Source organism: Doryrhamphus excisus, chromosome 6 (genome assembly GCF_030265055.1).
Source record: "Doryrhamphus excisus isolate RoL2022-K1 chromosome 6, RoL_Dexc_1.0, whole genome shotgun sequence".
Lineage (NCBI taxonomy): Eukaryota > Metazoa > Chordata > Actinopteri > Syngnathiformes > Syngnathidae > Doryrhamphus > Doryrhamphus excisus.
Window position 1 is genome coordinate 15658812 of NC_080471.1, and position 19072 is coordinate 15677883.

Genomic DNA, 19072 nt, shown 5'->3' on the forward strand with positions numbered 1-19072 from the left:
AATTTTTTAAAATTATGGGAACAGTTGTTTGGAAATTACAACAACCTGGAAGTCACTCAATGTCATAGAACAGATTTTGGATTTTTTTATAAGGTAATTTATTTTAATTCACCTGCATGCAAATCTATTAAAACACAGGATAAATGTGCAAATTCATGGATTTGTATGGTGAATCTGTGACAAAGCAGACTGATGCAGCAGCAGGAGTCCTCAGATATTCTTTTACATCTCTTCAATAATATAAAAGCCCAAGTCTGGACTTTATAAGTGCTGCTGTGTGAATATTATACCATTTTCTTTTCAAAGCACTAACACATACTTATGCAAGTCATTTCCATTCAGGTTGAATGCATGACATGTATCACGTGGTTGCACTGGTGAGAACACAGCATACAAAGTGACTATTAAAAGTCATTTAGTTGGAAGGGAAGCGTCACCAACTCACACTTTTCTATTTTGAGCAGTTTCATTTTGGATTCAATTCAAGTCATTTTTTTTCTCTATACGCCCATTATAACGCTGGATGTATAATCTCTGTTTATCTTCCCTCTCTCTTCTACTCAGCAGTCTGGTCATGCACATCAATGATTGGACACTGGCTCTTATTATAACTGGCTTACTGATTTGGGAGCTTGTTCAACACCAAGGCACTAAATAGAGGAAGGGGCTGGTGGGATCAAAAGATGATAAGAATAGAACTGGAGATTAGAAAGTGCTGATGTCTCTTTAAGAGTATTTTTAGCCATGCATGGTGGTGGTCAGTCTGCAAAGTTAAAGTGGGTGGCATGAGAGGCTTGTGTTGTGTTCTTGTGTGACGATGCAGAGGGAAAGCAGCAAATGAGCCGACTGGATGGCTGACTCCACGGCAGCCTGCCATCACTTTCATGCTCATTTCTCTGGAGTGTTTAGAATGGTGTCAAGGTTCTAGCCTGGTGTAGCACTCGCCAGGCTCACTAGTCCGATTTTCCACAACGCAGTTCAGGTGACACAAATCATACATTACAGAAGACATTGCTCTATTAACTGTCATGCTTTTTTATTGCTGGGTTGCAACTACATGACCTAGAGGCAGTCTGTGTCACTTCCAGTATGAGGCTTGGGGGGGGGGGGGGGGGGGGGGGGGGGCTATTGAATATGTCCCCATAGAAACTCAGTATCTTTGTATAATGCTTGGCAAATTAATGCAGTGCATGTTGCTGAAATGCTGAACAGTGGATTAGCGTGTAGGCCACACAGCTAAGAGACCCGGGTTCGATTCCCCACTCGGGCATCTCTGTGTGGATGTTCATGTTCTCCCCGTCTATGTGTGGGTTTTCTATATGTGCCCTGTGATTGGCTGGCGATCAGTCCAGGGGGTACCCCGCCTCTCACCCGAAGACAGCTGGTATAGGCTCCAGCAAGGCCATGATCCTTGTGAGGATAAGCGGTATAGAAAATGGATGGATGTTGCTGAAATTATTTGCTCCAATGCGTATGGTTTGTTGCATAAAGACATGAAATTGTTCAAATCAAGGCAATCAAACAGCATAACAAACATAGCAGATAGTTCATTTCATTAATTACATGGATTATTTTGTGCAAATCACACATACGCATGAAATTAATAGGTGAAAATAGTCTAACGCTAAATGACGAGCGCATCATGATTGTAATTCTATATAAAAATACATACAAGCAGACACTGCCCTAACTGCCCTATTGGATACATTGTGGTTGTCTACAACCATTCATTTGCAGTTAGAGTTGGCCTCTTTGTACTTTTAAATTCTAGAACAGCTTTCTCTATAGTACCATAAGAATATTTATTTATGATTCATCAATTCTCTCAACATGGAATACATCACAAATGTACTGTTCAGGTTGTATTGGAAGACGTTTCACTTCTCATCCGAGCAGGCTTCATCAGTTCATGCTCAAAGTGGGACTGGTGTATCTCGTCTGACTGGATGAGAGACAAAAATGTCTTTCAAGGCAACCTGAACAGTGTAGTCGCGATCGATTTGATGCCCTGAGAATTGATTGAATGAAAACAAAATGGATGAATGAGAACATTCACAGGTATGATTCAACAATATTTAGATTGATATTTGTTGTATGTATATGACCATTGTCAGAGCAAGAACCAGGTGAATTTGGAACCCAGAAGGTGCATGTTACCTGTCAACCTTGCAAAAGGGTTTTATATACCAAAAATGGCTGCTGATGTCAAAGGTCCTATTGCTTTGTTAATGTTGCTTGTCAGCGTCTTCACACTTGCTGATGATACTGCAGGTAGCTCGGGTCAAGAGGCGTATTCATTTTTACTCAATGCTAATGTAATTGCATGTCACAATACCTAATACAGCACACTTAAGCTGAGAACTTAACCTGATCTTGAATGTCAAATATGCAAACCCATTTGTTTACGCTCACTCCATCATTCCTCGTTTTCCATGCAGAGGAGTAGAGTTGTGACTCCCCCCACCACCCCTCAGGGCAGATATGTAAATTTAATGACACCGGTGAAGTGTACATGATCATGTTACTGTATAGATTACACGGTGACCCCCCCCTTACAAACACACACAGGCACACAGACCTAAAGACATACACAGATCTGGCTCCGATTCACCTACAGGCAAATAACATAAAAACATGCCGGGAAAAAACTGCTTTGCCTTCCTGAAGGGTCGACAGAGGTAAGTTATTTGGCAAAAGAAATAATGACTGCCTAAAAAATACATATGTAATGTAAAATATAACTGGAGGTGACTGCAGTATCTGTGGTTGACTAGAAAATCTTGCCGATGAGAGTTGCATCTGAAAAGGAAACTGCCATGCTGCATTACGGTCTGCTGTGTCGGCCTAATTAAAATGAGAGCGATAAGTACTGCTCGTAAGCTCTGTTTGAGTGAGTTTGACTGAGCGCCAGAGAAGAGAGGGACTGGCGCGTGGGTGCTGGCATCAGGGCTGGAACCTGCATGGGAAAATAAAGCAGTATAACAATGCAATATAACAGTAATGTCTTATACGTATGTGAGTGAAGTGAGAGGAGACATGACTTAGATGGACGAAAAGAGGAAGGATAGAGAACATGGATGCACAAATTGATTCTTGGTTTAAAAATCCTGTACGGAATTTATTTAAAAAAAATTAATTTCAAGATACACGGAACAAAAATATAAATGCAACACTTTTGTTTTTGCTACTATTTTTCATGAGCTGACCTCAAAGATGTAAAATGTTTTCTATGTACACAAAAGGCCTATCTGTTCTCAAATCTACCTAAATATGTGTTATTGAGCATTTATAATTCATCCACCTCACAGGTGTGGCATATCAAGATGCTGATTAGACAACATGATCATTGCACAGGTGTGCCTTAGGTTGGCCACAATAAAAGGCCACCTGAAAATGTGCAGTTTAGCTTTACATTTTTTGGTGTACGATAATGAAAAATGTTCAACAAAAATTTATTAATTATGGACATTAACATACATATCTTCTTACATGGGTTCTTACAGTTGTTTCACTTTTTTTGCATTACCCAGTACAAATAGCCATTCAACAAATATTAATATGTTTTATTTCAACATTTGACAATGCGTGGGGAAGAACAAAGATTCCTAGTGGAATACATTGTGGTCGTTTACTGGTTGTTTTGTATTGGATCTTATGGGATTGAGGTTGATGATTGTAAATGGTAATTTGGCTTGCCAAAAAACAATCTCTTCCTTCTCTGAATTTGTGTACACAAGTTCCTCTTAAAAAAAACCAAACAATTAAAGGTAATAGCATCATTACCAGTTTCCCAACAGGGAAAACGTCTTCTCCTTCCTCCTTCTTCTTCTCCTATGCAGCCTTTTACCAACAGCATCCTATATTTGTCTCACTGTACATTACACCCGAAAGCATGCAAGTATGCACTTTGGGCAGTTGCTGTTTGAGTCGATGATGCTTGAGCTGTGAGAGAGCAGGGATTTTTTTTTGTAAGTGCTGGTCTGAAGTGTCACAACACTAGTGTGCGTGGGAGAAAAGGGGATAGCTAGAGTGCAGATTGTAGTCCAGGCTTTCACATGAACGAGCTGCATTACCTGGCACTTTTCCTTATTTCTCTTGTTGCATAAACAACGATAAAAGCCAGGATGCCATGACAGTAACAACAACAACAAATGATTTTCAAATGGTAGATTGAGAGAATGAGATGAAAATGTGCATTACAGGATTAATGAGAGGATTTCTGACCGCTGCAGTTGTGCATATGCACATCACACATGATGTAACTTTCCCACGCGCTCACAAAACTTGCCTCCCACACAACTCATTCACACTTCACCACTACTGGGTATGACTGTAGAAGATTCATTTATCTACTTTACACAATGGTGCAATAAAAAGTCAACACATTATGCAAAATGTAATGCATTCATATATCAATATGTATGCTTTTTCAAACGGCTCTTTCACACGGACATTCCACATATTGCCACGTCAGCGCTGTCACAATAAATCTGGCATTTATATATGCCTGTGCTTTTTGCATGGAATCCAGCAAATCTCACTGTTGCCGAAACTGTGCATGAATTGACACAGTAAAAAGACAATCAGTGACACCACCCACAAATAGCAAATAAACGGCGGTAGTTGAGATGCCCATAACATAACTAATAAAGCCTGCATTATACTGCTGCATCGAGGCACCACCATATTGTACGGTACGCCTGCTCAAGCTGGTCTCCTGCGAGCTTGACCTTGACGTTCTCCTCCGATTTTGGATTAGTATTTGCAGTAAAAGTGATTGCTGTAATTATTATACTTGGTTGCTCGGTTGTCCCAGCTAGCAGCTAGCTCGGAGAAGACATTTTCCAGCACACTTAAATGCAGCAAATTGTACTTGTACAGTAAGAGCTACATAAATGAGATACAAGGCTATCCACTGTTTTCCTGTGTCTTTCTGTTTATTTAGACAACACATACACACCAAATAAATACATAATAAAGAGGTTGTTGTTGTGTGAATGCATCACGCAGTTGTCTAGTGACAATGAGGAAGAGGCGTGTTGTGAGTTGCAGATACATATACAGTATGGTGTTGGAATTACACTGCTGTTGATGTGTTGTTGTGAAGTTATTTGTTTCTTCTTTCGTCTTTTCAATAAGTAACATTGACTGCCAACTGCTGTCTTTCAATGTCTTTTGCTTTGCAACATGGAATAATGGCAGAAAAATCACAGCCTTTACAGGATTTATGAAAAAGAATTGCAGCTAATTTCCAGAGTGACTGTATCACTGCTGGTCATATTGAACAGCAACATGGAAAAAATGCCAGCTTTTAAGAACAGCTCTGGTACTACCTGCAGAGGCGGAAAATTGTGCAGGTCAACTTAATCCTTGTGATGCTGCATCAACACTCAAAAAGGTGGGAAAATGCCAGCGTTTTCATGCAGGTTGAAATGGCCGTCTGTTGTGGCACAAAATTGCGCACACAGGGCGTCTATATGTCTTTGTCATCCCTTGTTGGTGCCATTTATACAAAGCAGTGACACATACTTTCAAAAGGTAGAAAATTGCTCGGTCCATTTTTTCCCCGGAGTCAGCATGGGTCCAGTTCATACAGAAAATGGTGGTAGTATCACTATCAGCTATGAATTCCAAACATATATCAGGATGGAAGTATCTTAACTTGTCTCTTCCTCTGTTTTTAGCTTTTTTAATCGTTTTACAACAACAGTCCACAATGAGCCTAAGCAAGGTTCTTTGTGCACTTCACATCTGCTCTCTGGGTGGAAAAACAAAGACCCAGTATGAAGGCCAGTAGAGAGGAATGTCTGCAGAGGTGTTTTGTGCCTGTGGACATTTACTATCTCGCATACAGTATGTGTACTCATTAAAAATAGAGAGAAAATGTCTCGTCAGAGTAAGCAAACAGGCTGAATTTCTGCTTTATGATGGATAGGGTTCCTTCACAATTGTGACTCACATTATACGTAGTATAGCATGCCACACCAACTATATATAAAAGCATCTCAAACAAATCTGCAAACTTAACCTTCTAACAAAAACAACAAGTTGACATTTTGGTAATAATCCAGAAATGTGTTTGCTTATTGTCACGGCTTGGCTCTTAGGCAGCGACAACAATAAAGGAGGGAGACGGGCCTGTCCAAACAATGCCAACATTTATTGCCACAAATTGCACAACTACAGCCAAGCTCTGTCCGTCGGTCTCTCCTCCTCATGTGTCCTCAGATCGAGGTTTTTAGGCTCCCAAGGTCTCACCTTGCCCAGGTGTAGGGAGTTGACTTAATTACCAACTACTCCAGGTCCTGCAGTAACCTGGAGAGAGAGGGCAAAAGAGAGGGCGAGGGAGCAGCAACACAACCTGGCGGTAGGGGCTGTCACATTAGTCACAAAGCCATCTTCCATGTGGATGTTGATGGTTGATGCAGCAGATGTAGAGGAAATGTTTTTCTCCAACATACACACGTACAGTACCAGTGAAAAGTATGGAGACAGTTTTCTCAATCATAGAATACAAACGTGCCTCCAAACATTTGGCTGATATTCTAATAGTATAGAGACAATCAACTGTTAAAATACCTAATGCATAACAACATATAATTCTTAAAGGCGATGTATTTTGCTTTTTCTTTGTTTCAGAGACTTTTTCTTCTAACACTGGCTCACTGGGACATCACAAGTAGCCTGGCTTACTTAAATATGTTATTATTATGAAATAATGGCTGCACGGTGGACGAGTATTTAGTGTGCAGGCCACACAGCTAGGAGACCCGAGTTCAAATCCACCCTCAACCATCTCTGTGGGGAGTTTGCATGTTCTCCCTGTGCATGCGTGGGTTTTCTCCGGTTACTCCGGTTTCCTCCCTACATTCCAAAAACATGTTAGGTTAATTGGCGACTCCAAATTGTCCATCGGTATGAATGTGAGTATGAATGGTTGTTTGTCTATATGTGCCCTGTGATTGGCTGGCGACCAGTGCCTCTCACCCGAAGACAGCTGGGATAGGCTCCAACACACCCCCGCGACCCTAGTGAGAATATGTGGCATAGAAAATAGATGGATAGAGTGTGCAGATGTACATAATTAAGTGACATATAAGCATATGCATATTAGACAAAAAGTGTCATGTACCATGATACACTATTAAATACACTATTATCCACCAGTCGTCTGTGATAATAGATGCAGACACATTAAATCCCAAATACTGTGCTAAAAATGTGTGGCGTGTGTTAGTCATGAATGCAGCATTCCCTTTGACTTCACCAACATGACATTTACAATTCCTCACCACTAAAAAAACGTGCAAGACATCCACGCAGGCATGTCCAATGGCTTTGCTATGGTCACGTGAGTCACGTGGACGTAATTAAAAAAATAAAAACCTCGCCGTCCCCTTTAATTTCTCTGCGTGAGCTATACGACATGCATTGTGATCACCTGTCAGCTGGGACGCATGCGCATTGCGCACAGGAGGCGGAGAGCCTGCTGATCGCTCTTTCTATCGGCTGCCCTGTGCCCTCCATCACTCTCAGGAAGGATATTACAAATACGTCTTTTTTTGGACCACGATGGGGACGCATATCGCATTTGAAGGTATTATCATCATTATCATTGTATGAATGAGAGCAACACACTGTTCGACATTGTGGCCGTGGAGGGTGAAGGATGCAGGATGGGAGGAGAAGCGCCCCCCCCCACACACACACATATACACACCGTGACTGGGCTTCCCTCCTGACGTTTGATTTTGTGTTATTTAGACTATATTGTACATTGAATTTGTGTGAATTAGCCTCTGGTCAAGGGCACAGAACGGAAATGTGGATGAGGTGTTCTCCATCCGCGTCGTCACGCTTGACTGTCTCTCAGTAGTTTACACCATCCTACATACTGCCACCATAAATGTCATCTGCTGTTTATGTCATCTTTTTTTTGGATAGCAACCTCGCATGTAGTACAAATGCAATATATTTGCAATTTAAACATCATTCATCTCACTAAGCTAGATTGCAGTGTTTGCACCCCAATGTGATGAATGAGACAAGCAACTGCACCTTGAATGATCATTTAATTGCAGCCTTTACACATTGTTCTGTGTTGTATTGAATCTGTCAGGCGCGTAATGTTTATGCTCACTAGAGCGGCTTACTGACCTGGTCCATGCTCCTGCATAGAAGCAACAGACTACTGTAGAGAGTAAATCAAAGTGCAGAGGCAGAATCATTGATGACTTGAAAAAAAAAAACCTGACGGATATTCTAAGGCTTCATCACCTTGAATGAAAACATCTGACTTTGTAGTGTGTTAGTATTAACATGTAACACCCAAGACAGAATTAATCACATGATGTTATGTAATACCCTGACTGGACACTGAGTAACAACCCTGTTTCAGAGTAAGTGTAAGAAGGGCCTGTTCTAATACCAGAGTGGTTAAGGTCAATTATAGTATTTTTCATCAATTTTAAATAAGTCTCAGATTCCACAATAGTTTATTCGCCTTGATACTGGAATTTAATTTAAAAGTGCTTTTCATAACACAGTTTTATGTATCTGTAGCTTTAATGCTAATGAGCTGTGTTTGTCCATACCTAGCTGTCTCCAATGGAGTGTGTGGCTTGTGTATATTATACACGATTTTCAAATATAATTTTACTGTTTTTACAAATATACTGGTTTTCCCCCTAGGGGACAAACACTTATGAGCACAAAGCACTGTATTCAAGAATATTCAGAATAAAGACACAACGCGCAGACCTGGAAGACATTTTATGAGTTTAGTCCCCTGTGCCTCACATGCCCTTCTAACTCACCCGCCTCCAACAGCTGTGTGTGCTTGCCATATGTTAGCTACTGTGATACACTATGTACAATTGTGTGTGGTGCATGCAAACGCGGTCATTCTGTTTATAATGAATTCAAGATTTGTACATACAGTCATGCAAGTGTTCAGGATTTTAAATATTTTTTTATGATTTTGGGGAGGGAAAAAGTCCATTCATGCAATCTCGGAGGAAATTAAATATGTCTTGGTTTTAAATACAACTCATTGATTAATTGAAAAAAAATAGTCAACAGATTAATCGGTTATTAAAATAATCATTAGTTGCAATTAGTGTATACAATGTATATTGTATACACTTGTATACAGTAAAATGGACCAATAGAATTAATGAAGCCCTGCTAACAGAACAATTGCTGTTTCTGTTTCTTCTTATGTTATAATTATTATGACATTATGTTGTTGTATAATGTATTATGGCACAGACAGATGTTAATGTGGTTCACACATTCTCTCCTCCATTATCCCTCCATCTTATCTTGTTCCCTGTCATCCTGACCTCCCCCCCTACACCATCTCCCTATCCTCCATCTCTATCTCATGCATTCAGGAAGTCTAATGTAGATGCAGAGCCAGAGGAGAGTCCAGGCAGCAGTAGTAGCAGCAGCAGCAGCAGCACTAATAGCAGCACCAGCGGGGCTGTCGATGCTCTCTCCTCAGCTCCGACTCCAGCTCCCCCTCAGGCCTCTGCAGGAGTGCCCGGAGAGGGATCAGACAGCAGCTCCTGCTCTGACTCAGACACTTCAGTAGACTCCAGCTCCTACGAGGAGGAGGAGGAGGAAGAAGAAGAGGGCAAGATGTTCTCCTCCAAATTCCTCAGTGGGGGCAATCCGCTTAGTGCTGTGTCCTCTGCTGTTAACAAATTTGGACTATTTGGCGATGAAGGGGAAGGGGACAAAAACCAGAAAGCTCCCCCACAGCACGGGGTCAAGCCAAGTGGAGGTCAACTGTCAGGTTTGGACCCTAACAAAAGCACGCAGCAAGAGAAGGGACCCCCAAAACTCAACCAGGGTGATCCTTTGCAGAAGAGCCAGCCCCTTGCTAAACAGAGAGGACCAGAGCTGCATGGGAATGGACAGACAGGACCCCTAAAACACCCCCCAGCACAACCTGATGCTCAGCCAAAAGGCTCAGTGCAACATGGTTCACCCAAAGCTGGCGGACAACAGACTAGGAGTGACTTACCTAGAGCGGGGACACCACATCAAGGGAATGCTAAGACTGGAATGCGACCAGACTCAGTACAGCAAGGAGCAGCCAAGGTTGGACAACAGCAGCAGCAGGGGTCGCCTAAACCTTTGCAGCAACAACAAAGGTCACCAAATACTGGACAGCAACAACAGGGGTCACCTAAGCCTTCCAAGCAACCACAGAGTACCCCTAATGTTGGCCCAACACAGGCTGCACCCAAGGCGGGAGCACAGCAGCAGTCCGGGCCTAAAGGACCTGGTACACCTAACCCCTCACGGGGTTCAGGGTCTCCATCTTCAGCACGGAGTCAAGATGCACATTCCCAAGCAAAAGCAGTAGCCAAGCCACTTTGTCCAGTTTGTAACACAACCCAACTCAACATACACACCAAGGAGCCACCAAACCATAAAACATGCACACAGTGTAAAACACAAGTTTGCAGCTTGTGTGGCTTCAGCCCACCGGACTCTGATGTAAGTTGGATTGAACTCCAAATTGAAGCAATTTTTCCCATAGGAAATAATGCAAAAGTAAAATTGTGAGCGCCTGGGGAAGGTTGACTCCATTATTGTTTTTTTGGAGGGGGAATTAATTTGAAGTAGGCTAAAATATATTTTTTAATTGTTGCAAATAATTATGGCTTATTTTACAAGGTACCTAACCGCACATAGAATTCTGATTAAGTCAATTTCCTCTGGAGGATTATGGGAAATTGAGAGCTAACAATAAATACTCACTTCAGGGTCAATGCATCAGAAAAGGATTTACATAAGGTTTTACCTTTTACAGTATATGTCATACAAGTGTAAAACTAAGCTAACTCGTTTAAAAATAGAGACTGAAAAATAATTTTTATGTTGAAGGCATAATTTGAAGGTAAAGTGCTTAGGTTTTACTGCATACGTGGTATTTGTACTACTTGTCATGCAGGTGTTACTATAGGTAAGTTACTATACAATATTTTTTTTAATGGAACACTTGAAATGACAGATTATGTGGAGTCTTTCTGCTTTGAATATAAGTCCTGGGGTAACTTCTGGTTTTCTTTGATTACATGTTGCAAAAAGGCTAGAAATAATGCTCACTGACGTCTTTTCCAATATGCTAACATTGCATATAGTTATAGCTCAGCAACAATACACCAGAAGTGTCCATTAAACACATACCTAATACTACTTAATATTGTTATTTCTCACATAACAGCATTTTGAACTCAAGGCAATATTCCTTGGAAATGCTTGTCAAATTCTAATTTTACAAACTCAGCAGTGCTTATCCTCCTCTGTATCACACAATTCAGTTTCAGCATCATATGAATTAGAATGTATAGGTACAATGTAATGTAAAGAATGAACAATGAATGTAAAGATACAATGATTCTTCTCTTTGTGTACAGGGATCCGAGTGGCTTTGTCTCACCTGCCAGATAAAGAGAGCTGAAGCACCAATGAAAAAGCCAACATCATCAAAAATGCCATCTTCGCCTGCTGCTCCTGTCAAAAAGGAGACACCGGCATCAGGTTCACCCAGTAAGACCTCAAGTTCTTCAGCAAAAGTGCCAGCCAAAAGTGAGGTTAAGGTCCAAGAGAGACCAAAACATGTTGGTGAAGATTCTACGCAAAAGGAGAACCAGACAGCATCAGGTTCCCAGAAACCACATCCTTCAAGCGGACCAGGGCAAAGAAGTGTGAGTCCTGCACCACAACAAGAAGGGATGTTTGGCTTTGGTGCTTCAAAACCAGCAAAGCCTGCAGAGGAGTCAGTGACTGGGAAAATGTTTGGATTTGGTTCTTCCATATTCAGTTCTGCATCTACGCTGTTAGCCTCCACACCACCAGTTTCTCCTAAAATGCAACCCACCAAGGATATGAAACCACAAGAGCAGGAGAAGAAACTCCAAACCGAGCAGGCCAAAGTTCAAACAGCAGGACAGGCCAAAGTTGTAGAGGTAGCACCCAGCAATGTTCCCCACAAAGGCCAATCTTCTTGTGCTATCTGTAAGATGGTGCTCAACATGGGCTCCCAGGACTCTGCCAACTACAGCCGCTGCACGGAATGCAAAAGCACTGTGTGCAATCAATGTGGATTTAACCCCATGCCAAATGTAAAAGAGGTAAGACACACATATATCACATTAAAAAGCAAAAAATACAAAAAAATAATTATTTATTAATTATCTTTTTGCAAGACAAATTGACTTGGTACCTTCAGTAATTATCACCAACCTGCAGTGCTACATTAATATTTGGACAAAATAGTGTTTAAATTTAACTTGCCGCTTTAGAAAGATGTGCTTGTACAGTGTATCTCTTTGAACAGACATTGCTGAAAGCAGATTACTTGCAAACGAAAAGAAAGCTGCATCGTTGCTATTCGTGTTTATTTTCTGTGGCCTCATTAGGTGAATAACAATTAATCCCTATCTGGCTTTTTATAATTAAACTATATTGACATTATAAGGTCTTTTTAAGGTCTTAGCCAACAGCACAAGTTATGCTAAAAATACACATCCACGCCTCTCATGGTTGTACTACAGGCGAGGCCATACACTGAAGTAAATGGATAAGGCATCTTCCTGGCAGTCTGAAGCACAAATGACTTGACACAAAGGACACACACTCGACTCTGTAATTCAGTGCACAATGTGCAGCTTTTAAGGACGAGCTTGCCAACGACAGCCCAAGGCGACTGCTTTTACCCTCAGATACGTATGTGCACATTAAATATATTAAATGCCATTGAATTGGAAAAATCAACAACATATCCAGTAACAGCAGCAGTTCAATATCAGTTGCTCTCCAGAGCACCAATAAAATGAGACAAGTCTGTTTTAAACTGTACCTACCCTTTTTAAATAAATAAAAAAATCATTATCTTTGAACATTTAAGGTTGTTTCCACCATGTGGGACAGTTCAGTTCATTTCATGTTTTTTCAACCCCTCTATTTTTCAAACCCCTGTAATAACTAAAATGTAAGCATATGCTAATATCTGAAAGAATTATGTCATGTTATTATGATATACTTTATGGTTTGAATTTTGCTGCTTTTTCAAAAATATATGTTTTTTATTACTTATTTTTTTTAATTACTGTATATATTATACAACCAAGACTTGGTGGGGGGTGGCCTTTTGCCTCCGCAACTGCACTGTACCTAATTGAGATTATTTTTGTTGTTTTCAATTATTTGGCTAACTTCTCACCCTCTCTCTGGAATGATGATGTCACATCACATTGTAACTCACCCATCACTTAACACCCAACCATATTCAAGTCTAAAGACGCCATGCCTGATTCAAACTGTACCTAGTTTGATCAATGGCTCTTCTACTAATGACAAATTAACATCCGTGTTTGTCCATTTGTGTCATTTAAGGGGAAAGAGTGGCTTTGTCTAAATTGCCAGGTGAAAAGAGCTACCAAAGGAATCGAGCCCCTGAAAGACAGTCCATTGGCTACTTCACCATTAAAAAGGACTGTACCCCAAAAGACTTCTCCACTGGACTCTCCACAGAGGAATGTACCTACTTCAGCATCACAGTCATCCAAGGCTGAAGCTGTTAAAGCACATGACAGTCAGAAAACGGCTTACCCCACTCCTGCCCAGAAAACACAGCAGGACAACAAGAAGGCAGATCAACAGAGGATAGCAGAGCAGTCAAAGGTAACTGCACAAAAGCAAGGAAATGCCACTGAGGCCCCTGCCCAGCATGAAACAGGAGGATTCTTCGGTTTCGGAAGCCCTAAAAAGCAGACTGATCCTACAAAACCTGCAGAGTCAGTAACAGGGAAGATGTTTGGATTTGGTTCTTCTATATTCAGCTCTGCATCCACTTTGATTTCCTCTACTGCCCAAGATGAACATAAACCGGCAGCATCACCGGCCTCTCCCAAAATGTCTACTTCAAAAGACTCTCCATCTGCAAAGAAAGCAGGGCAGGAAAAGAAACCACAACAAAGCCAGGAGGGTCCGAAAGCAGACAGACCATTGTCAGAGCCTAAAGGGAAAGCAGATGCATTCAAGGTTGGTCCTCAGTCTTGCCCTGTCTGTAAATCAGCACTAAATGTTGGCTCTAAAGATGCACCCAACTTCAACACATGTACGGAGTGTAAAAATGTTGTCTGCAACCAATGTGGATTCAACCCAATGCCAAATGTAAAGGAGGTAAGGCACTTTGTTTTGTTTATTACTCAACTCATGATATTTTAATTAACACTAAACATAATATTTTACAGGTGAAGGAGTGGTTATGCCTCACCTGTCAAATGCAACGAGCCCTTGGAGCTTCCCAACCCCCAGGAACCCCCATGATGAAACCACAGGCCTCGCCAAACACAGCTCGTGCATTGTCTAATGTCCCCAAGAAGGAAATGAAAGACATCCCAACAACTGCTGAGTCTAAAGTGAAGGAAACCTCTGCTGCTTCAGAACCAGAGAAGGAAGTTGCAAAGAAGAACATTGTGAAAGGACCGGAGAACCATAAATCCCTAACTCCAGCTCCAGGTCCAAAAGCTCCATTGGAAGACCAGAAGAAAGGACCCCAGAAACCACCAGAAACAATTAGTAAAACTGGTCTAAAGGAGAATAATGCTTCCTCCAATGCACAGAAAGATTCCCATGATCCTCAAATTCACTCTGATGCGGTGAAGTCCACGGAATCAATAGGTGGAAAAATGTTTAGTTTTGGTTCCTCCATCTTTACTTCCGCATCCACTTTAATAACCACAGCTGGCCAAGATGAATCCAAAACTACACCTCCGCTGTCCCCCAAGATACCTGCCACAAAGATGACCAAATCGCCTCTTGCTCAGGAAAAAGAACTAAAGAAACAAGAGCCAGTCCGACAAGTTAAACCGCCATCTGATCAGTTAAAGGAGGCTCCAGCTTCCAAAGAAGGCAAATCTACCTGTCCTCTGTGTAAGGTGGAAATTAACTTGGGTTCCAAGGATCCTCCCAACTACAGCAAATGCACAGAATGCAAAAACACTGTTTGTAACCAGTGTGGATTTAATCCCGTGCCAAATCTGGCAAAGGTAATTAGTATAATTGCTTCCAATAAAATATATATTTATTAAATTAATTCATATTAAATAATTTGAAAACATTAAGTATGTATTTGGATTTTTGTTCTTTCTAAAAAAAAATCTCTTGATGTGTGACCAACAAACAAGTGTCTCCAAAACAAACAGCAAATGTTTTGTTATTATTTCTGATTTAGTAAAAATATATATTTTTGACTGGACAGCAACAATGTACAATCACTATAAATATTTACTTTTGTTATTCTCAATGTATGTTTTTTTATGTTTCTTTCTAGGAAAAAGAATGGCTATGCTTGAACTGTCAGATGCAAAGAGCCCTGAATGCATCAGAACCCACACAGCTTGCCATAAAACCTTCCAATGCAGTGAAAAAAACCCTTCCATCTTCTGAACCTCAGAAGACAAAAATTTTAAATGAAGTGGAAACAACTAAGAAGGAATCATTGAAATCTGACGTGCCTCTGAAAGTGCACAGTGCAGCATCTGAGAAGAAGGACGGTTCTGCACCAAGTTCTCTGCAAAAGAGTCAGCCCACAGCTGGAACACCGGCAAATAAGACTGCTATTTTAAAAGAACAGAACAAACAGGATACCCCAGTGTCTGAGCAGGAACCTGATACCAGGAAATCTGATACCAGGAAATCACTTGACCAGACTCCTCAGTCTGGTCTAAAACAGAATAAAGTCACCTCCGAAGTCTTGAGTGGCCCCAAAACAGGGTCTGATGCTTCCAAAACAACAGACTCTATCACTGGAAAGATGTTTGGCTTTGGTTCTTCTATTTTCAGCTCAGCATCCGCTCTAATATCATCAGCTGTTCAAGAGGAATCACGCACCACACCACCAAGCTCTCGCAAGATGTCTGCTCCAGTGCAGGTTTCTCAAAAGAGTGCAAATGAACTAAAACATTCTCCCAAATGTACACCAACAGTTTCCCCCAGCAAAGTGCCACCAAAAGGACCTGAAGTTCTTGCTCAGGAGGTCAAGAAACCAGAAGAGGCCAACCAGGTTAAACAAGGGCCATCCCAGCCACCAAAGGCAGGTACAATTCCTCAAACCCAATTGAAAGCAGGCCATAAAAACTGTCCACTATGCAACATCAAACTAAACAACAGCTCAAAGGAACTCCCAAATTACAATACCTGCACTGAGTGTAGGACCACCGTTTGTGACAAATGTGGATTTAATCCAATGCCAAATGGAGAGGTAAGTCGAAATCTTTTGTTCCAACGTCATGAATTGTTAATTCTGACATCAAAAGCAACACCCATTTTATTTTTTTGCTTTATTTCAGAAAAATGAATGGTTATGCCTTACCTGTCAGATGAAAAGAGCAGTTGAAGCATCTGAGCAACCAGCTTTTCTAAAACAGACTCAGAAATTTGAAGTTCCTGCGGTCATGTCAATGGATAGCTCCAAACCAGTTCCAACATCTCAGCCAAAGGCAAATCCAAGCCAGGCTGTACCCCCACAAGAAAAATCAGCTTCTGTTAAGTTGGGCAAACCTGAAACTTCAACCACACCAATGAAGTTGGCTAGTCTCGCACCTGATGATAAAACACAACAGAAAAATGAGAAGACAATTCCTGAAAAACTACCAGAGTCAGCAAGCCAACCTGGACGTGAACAAAGTAATGCCACTGCAGCAAAGCAGCAAGAGACAGGAGGATTTTTTGGCTTGGGTGCAACCAAATCTCAAAAGGACACAGAAAATTCTACAGATTCAGTCACTGGAAAGATGTTTGGTTTTGGTTCTTCAATATTCAGCTCTGCATCTTCATTAATAACATCTGCTGTTCAGGATCATCCTAATAAAACACCCCCAGCGTCTCCCAAAAAGTCATCTGCCATGGACATTAAATCTGATGTTCATCAGAAGTTGGAGGCACAGATGAAAACCGAGTCAACACACCAGAGCAAGATGCCACCATCAGGTCCAGCTAAAGAGGGAAATACGGTCACAACAGAACGTCCAAAGACTGCAGAAACTACCAAATCAGCTGTCAAACCAGGTTCTACGTGCCCGCTCTGTAAGGTTGAACTCAGCAGGTCGAAAGACGAAGCCAACTACAATACCTGCACTGAATGCAAAAACACTGTGTGCAACCAGTGTGGATTTAAGCCCATGCCTATTGGGGAGGTAAGTTGACTCAACACTATTTTTTAAAATTCAGTTACTTTATATCAGAAGCAACACACAACCAATTGTATTTGCTTCATTTCAGAAAAACGAATGGCTCTGTCTTATGTGTCAGACAAAAAGAGCAGATGAAGCTTTTCAAAAACAGGCTCAAACATCAAATAACAAAGTTCCTCTTGCGGTCAAGTCGATGGACAACTCCAAACAAACTACAACAACTCAAGCAAAGGCACACCCAAGCAATGCAGATTCCCCACAGAAAAAACTGTCTACGATTTCAGTTAAGTCAGATAAACCAGAAACTTCTACCACAAAGTTGGATAGCTCAGCACCTGATGATAAAACACAACAGAAAAATGGGAAGAAAGTTCCTGACAAACTACCAGATCTGGCAGGCCAAACTGAACGTAAGCAGACTAGTGCCACTGCAGCAAAGCAAGAAGAGACAGGGGGTTATTTTGGCTTGGGTGCCACTAAATCTCAGCACGATACAGGGAAGTCTACAGATTCAGTGACTGGAAAGATGTTTGGTTTTGGTTCTTCAATATTTAGTTCTGCATCTACATTAATAACATCTGCTGTTCAGGATCAACCTAAGACAACAACACCAGGTTCTCCCAAAAGGCCCCCTACCAAGGAGATTAAGTCTGATGTTCCTCAAAAGTTGGAACAGACACCTCCGTCAGGTCCAGACAAAGTGGAAAATAAGGTCACATCAGAACCGAAAAAGACTGCAGAAACTACCAAATCAGCTGTCAAACCAGGTTCTACCTGTCCAATCTGTAAGGTTGAACTCAAAATGGATATGAAAGACAAAGCCAACTACAATACCTGCACTGAATGCAAAAACACTGTGTGTAATCAGTGTGGGTTTAACCCCATGCCTATTGGAGAGGTAAGTCAAGACTCAGTACTTAATATGTATTTGTTTAAATTACAAAGGTACTTTTTAGTAAAAAACACACACAACCAATTATATGTTCTTCGTTTCAGAAAAAGGAATGGCTATGTCTTACCTGTCAGACGAAAAGAGCAGTTGAAGCATCGGAGCAAACATCAGTGGACATGTCCAAGTCAGTAACAGAAATGCAAACAAAGTCAAATCCAAGCCATCCAGAACCTCCACATGAAAAGCCATCTACAACCTCAGTTAAATTAGAAAAACCTGAAGCTCCTGCTACACCAGAAAAATTGGTTTGCCCAGAACCTGGTTATAAAACACCACAGAAAAATGAGATGCATGCTCCCGAGAAACAATCAGATCTGGCAAGCCAAACTGGACGCAAGCAGAATAATGCCACTCCTGCAAAGAAACAGGAGAGTGGAGGATTGGGTGCAACAAAATCTGAGCAGAATTCAGTGACTGGAAAGATGTTTGGCTTTGGTTCCTCAATATTCAGTTCTGCATCTACATTAATAACGTCAGCTGTTCAGGATCAGCCAAAGACAACACCACCAGGTTCTCCCAAAAAGTCACCTGCGAAAGAAATTAAATCTGATGTTCCGAAGAAGTTGGAACAAACACAGCAGAGCAAGACACCTCAATTAGGTCCAGCCAAAGAGGGACATAAGGTCACAACAGAACCGCCAATGGAAGCAGCAGCAACCAATTCAGCTGTCCAACCGGGTTCTACCTGTCCGCTCTGTAAGGTTGAACTCAGCTTGGGTTCAGAAAACCAAGCCAACTACAGCAGTTGCACTGAATGCAAGAAAACTGTGTGTAATCAGTGTGGATTTAACCCCATGCCAAACGAATCAAAGGTAAGACTGTATTTTTATATGTTGTGTCTTTTTACTCTTTTGCAAAACACATTCAGTATGTTGAACATTGAACACATGTTGAACAACATCTA

At 41.3% G+C, this 19072-nt stretch overlaps 1 protein-coding gene across 9 annotated transcripts in view; it reads left to right on the forward strand.

The window, feature by feature from the left end:
- The first annotated feature begins 7469 nt into the window (after positions 1–7469).
- The window catches only part of pclob (piccolo presynaptic cytomatrix protein b), a 53730-nt gene continuing 42127 nt past the window's right edge, over positions 7470–19072 (forward strand). For all 9 annotated transcript variants that reach the window (XR_009130115.1, XR_009130113.1, XR_009130114.1 and 6 more), the window contains exons 1-9: positions 7470–7597; positions 9396–10509; positions 11433–12149; positions 13414–14202; positions 14274–15071; positions 15356–16285; positions 16374–17219; positions 17305–18114; positions 18213–18980. Coding sequence is in view for 6 of the 9 variants with exons in the window: in XM_058074986.1 (XP_057930969.1) it covers positions 9643–10509; positions 11433–12149; positions 13414–14202; positions 14274–15071; positions 15356–16285; positions 16374–17219; positions 17305–18114; positions 18213–18980 (6525 nt within the window). In the remaining 3 variants the exon portion in view is untranslated. The remainder of the gene's footprint in view (positions 7598–9395; positions 10510–11432; positions 12150–13413; positions 14203–14273; positions 15072–15355; positions 16286–16373; positions 17220–17304; positions 18115–18212; positions 18981–19072) is intronic.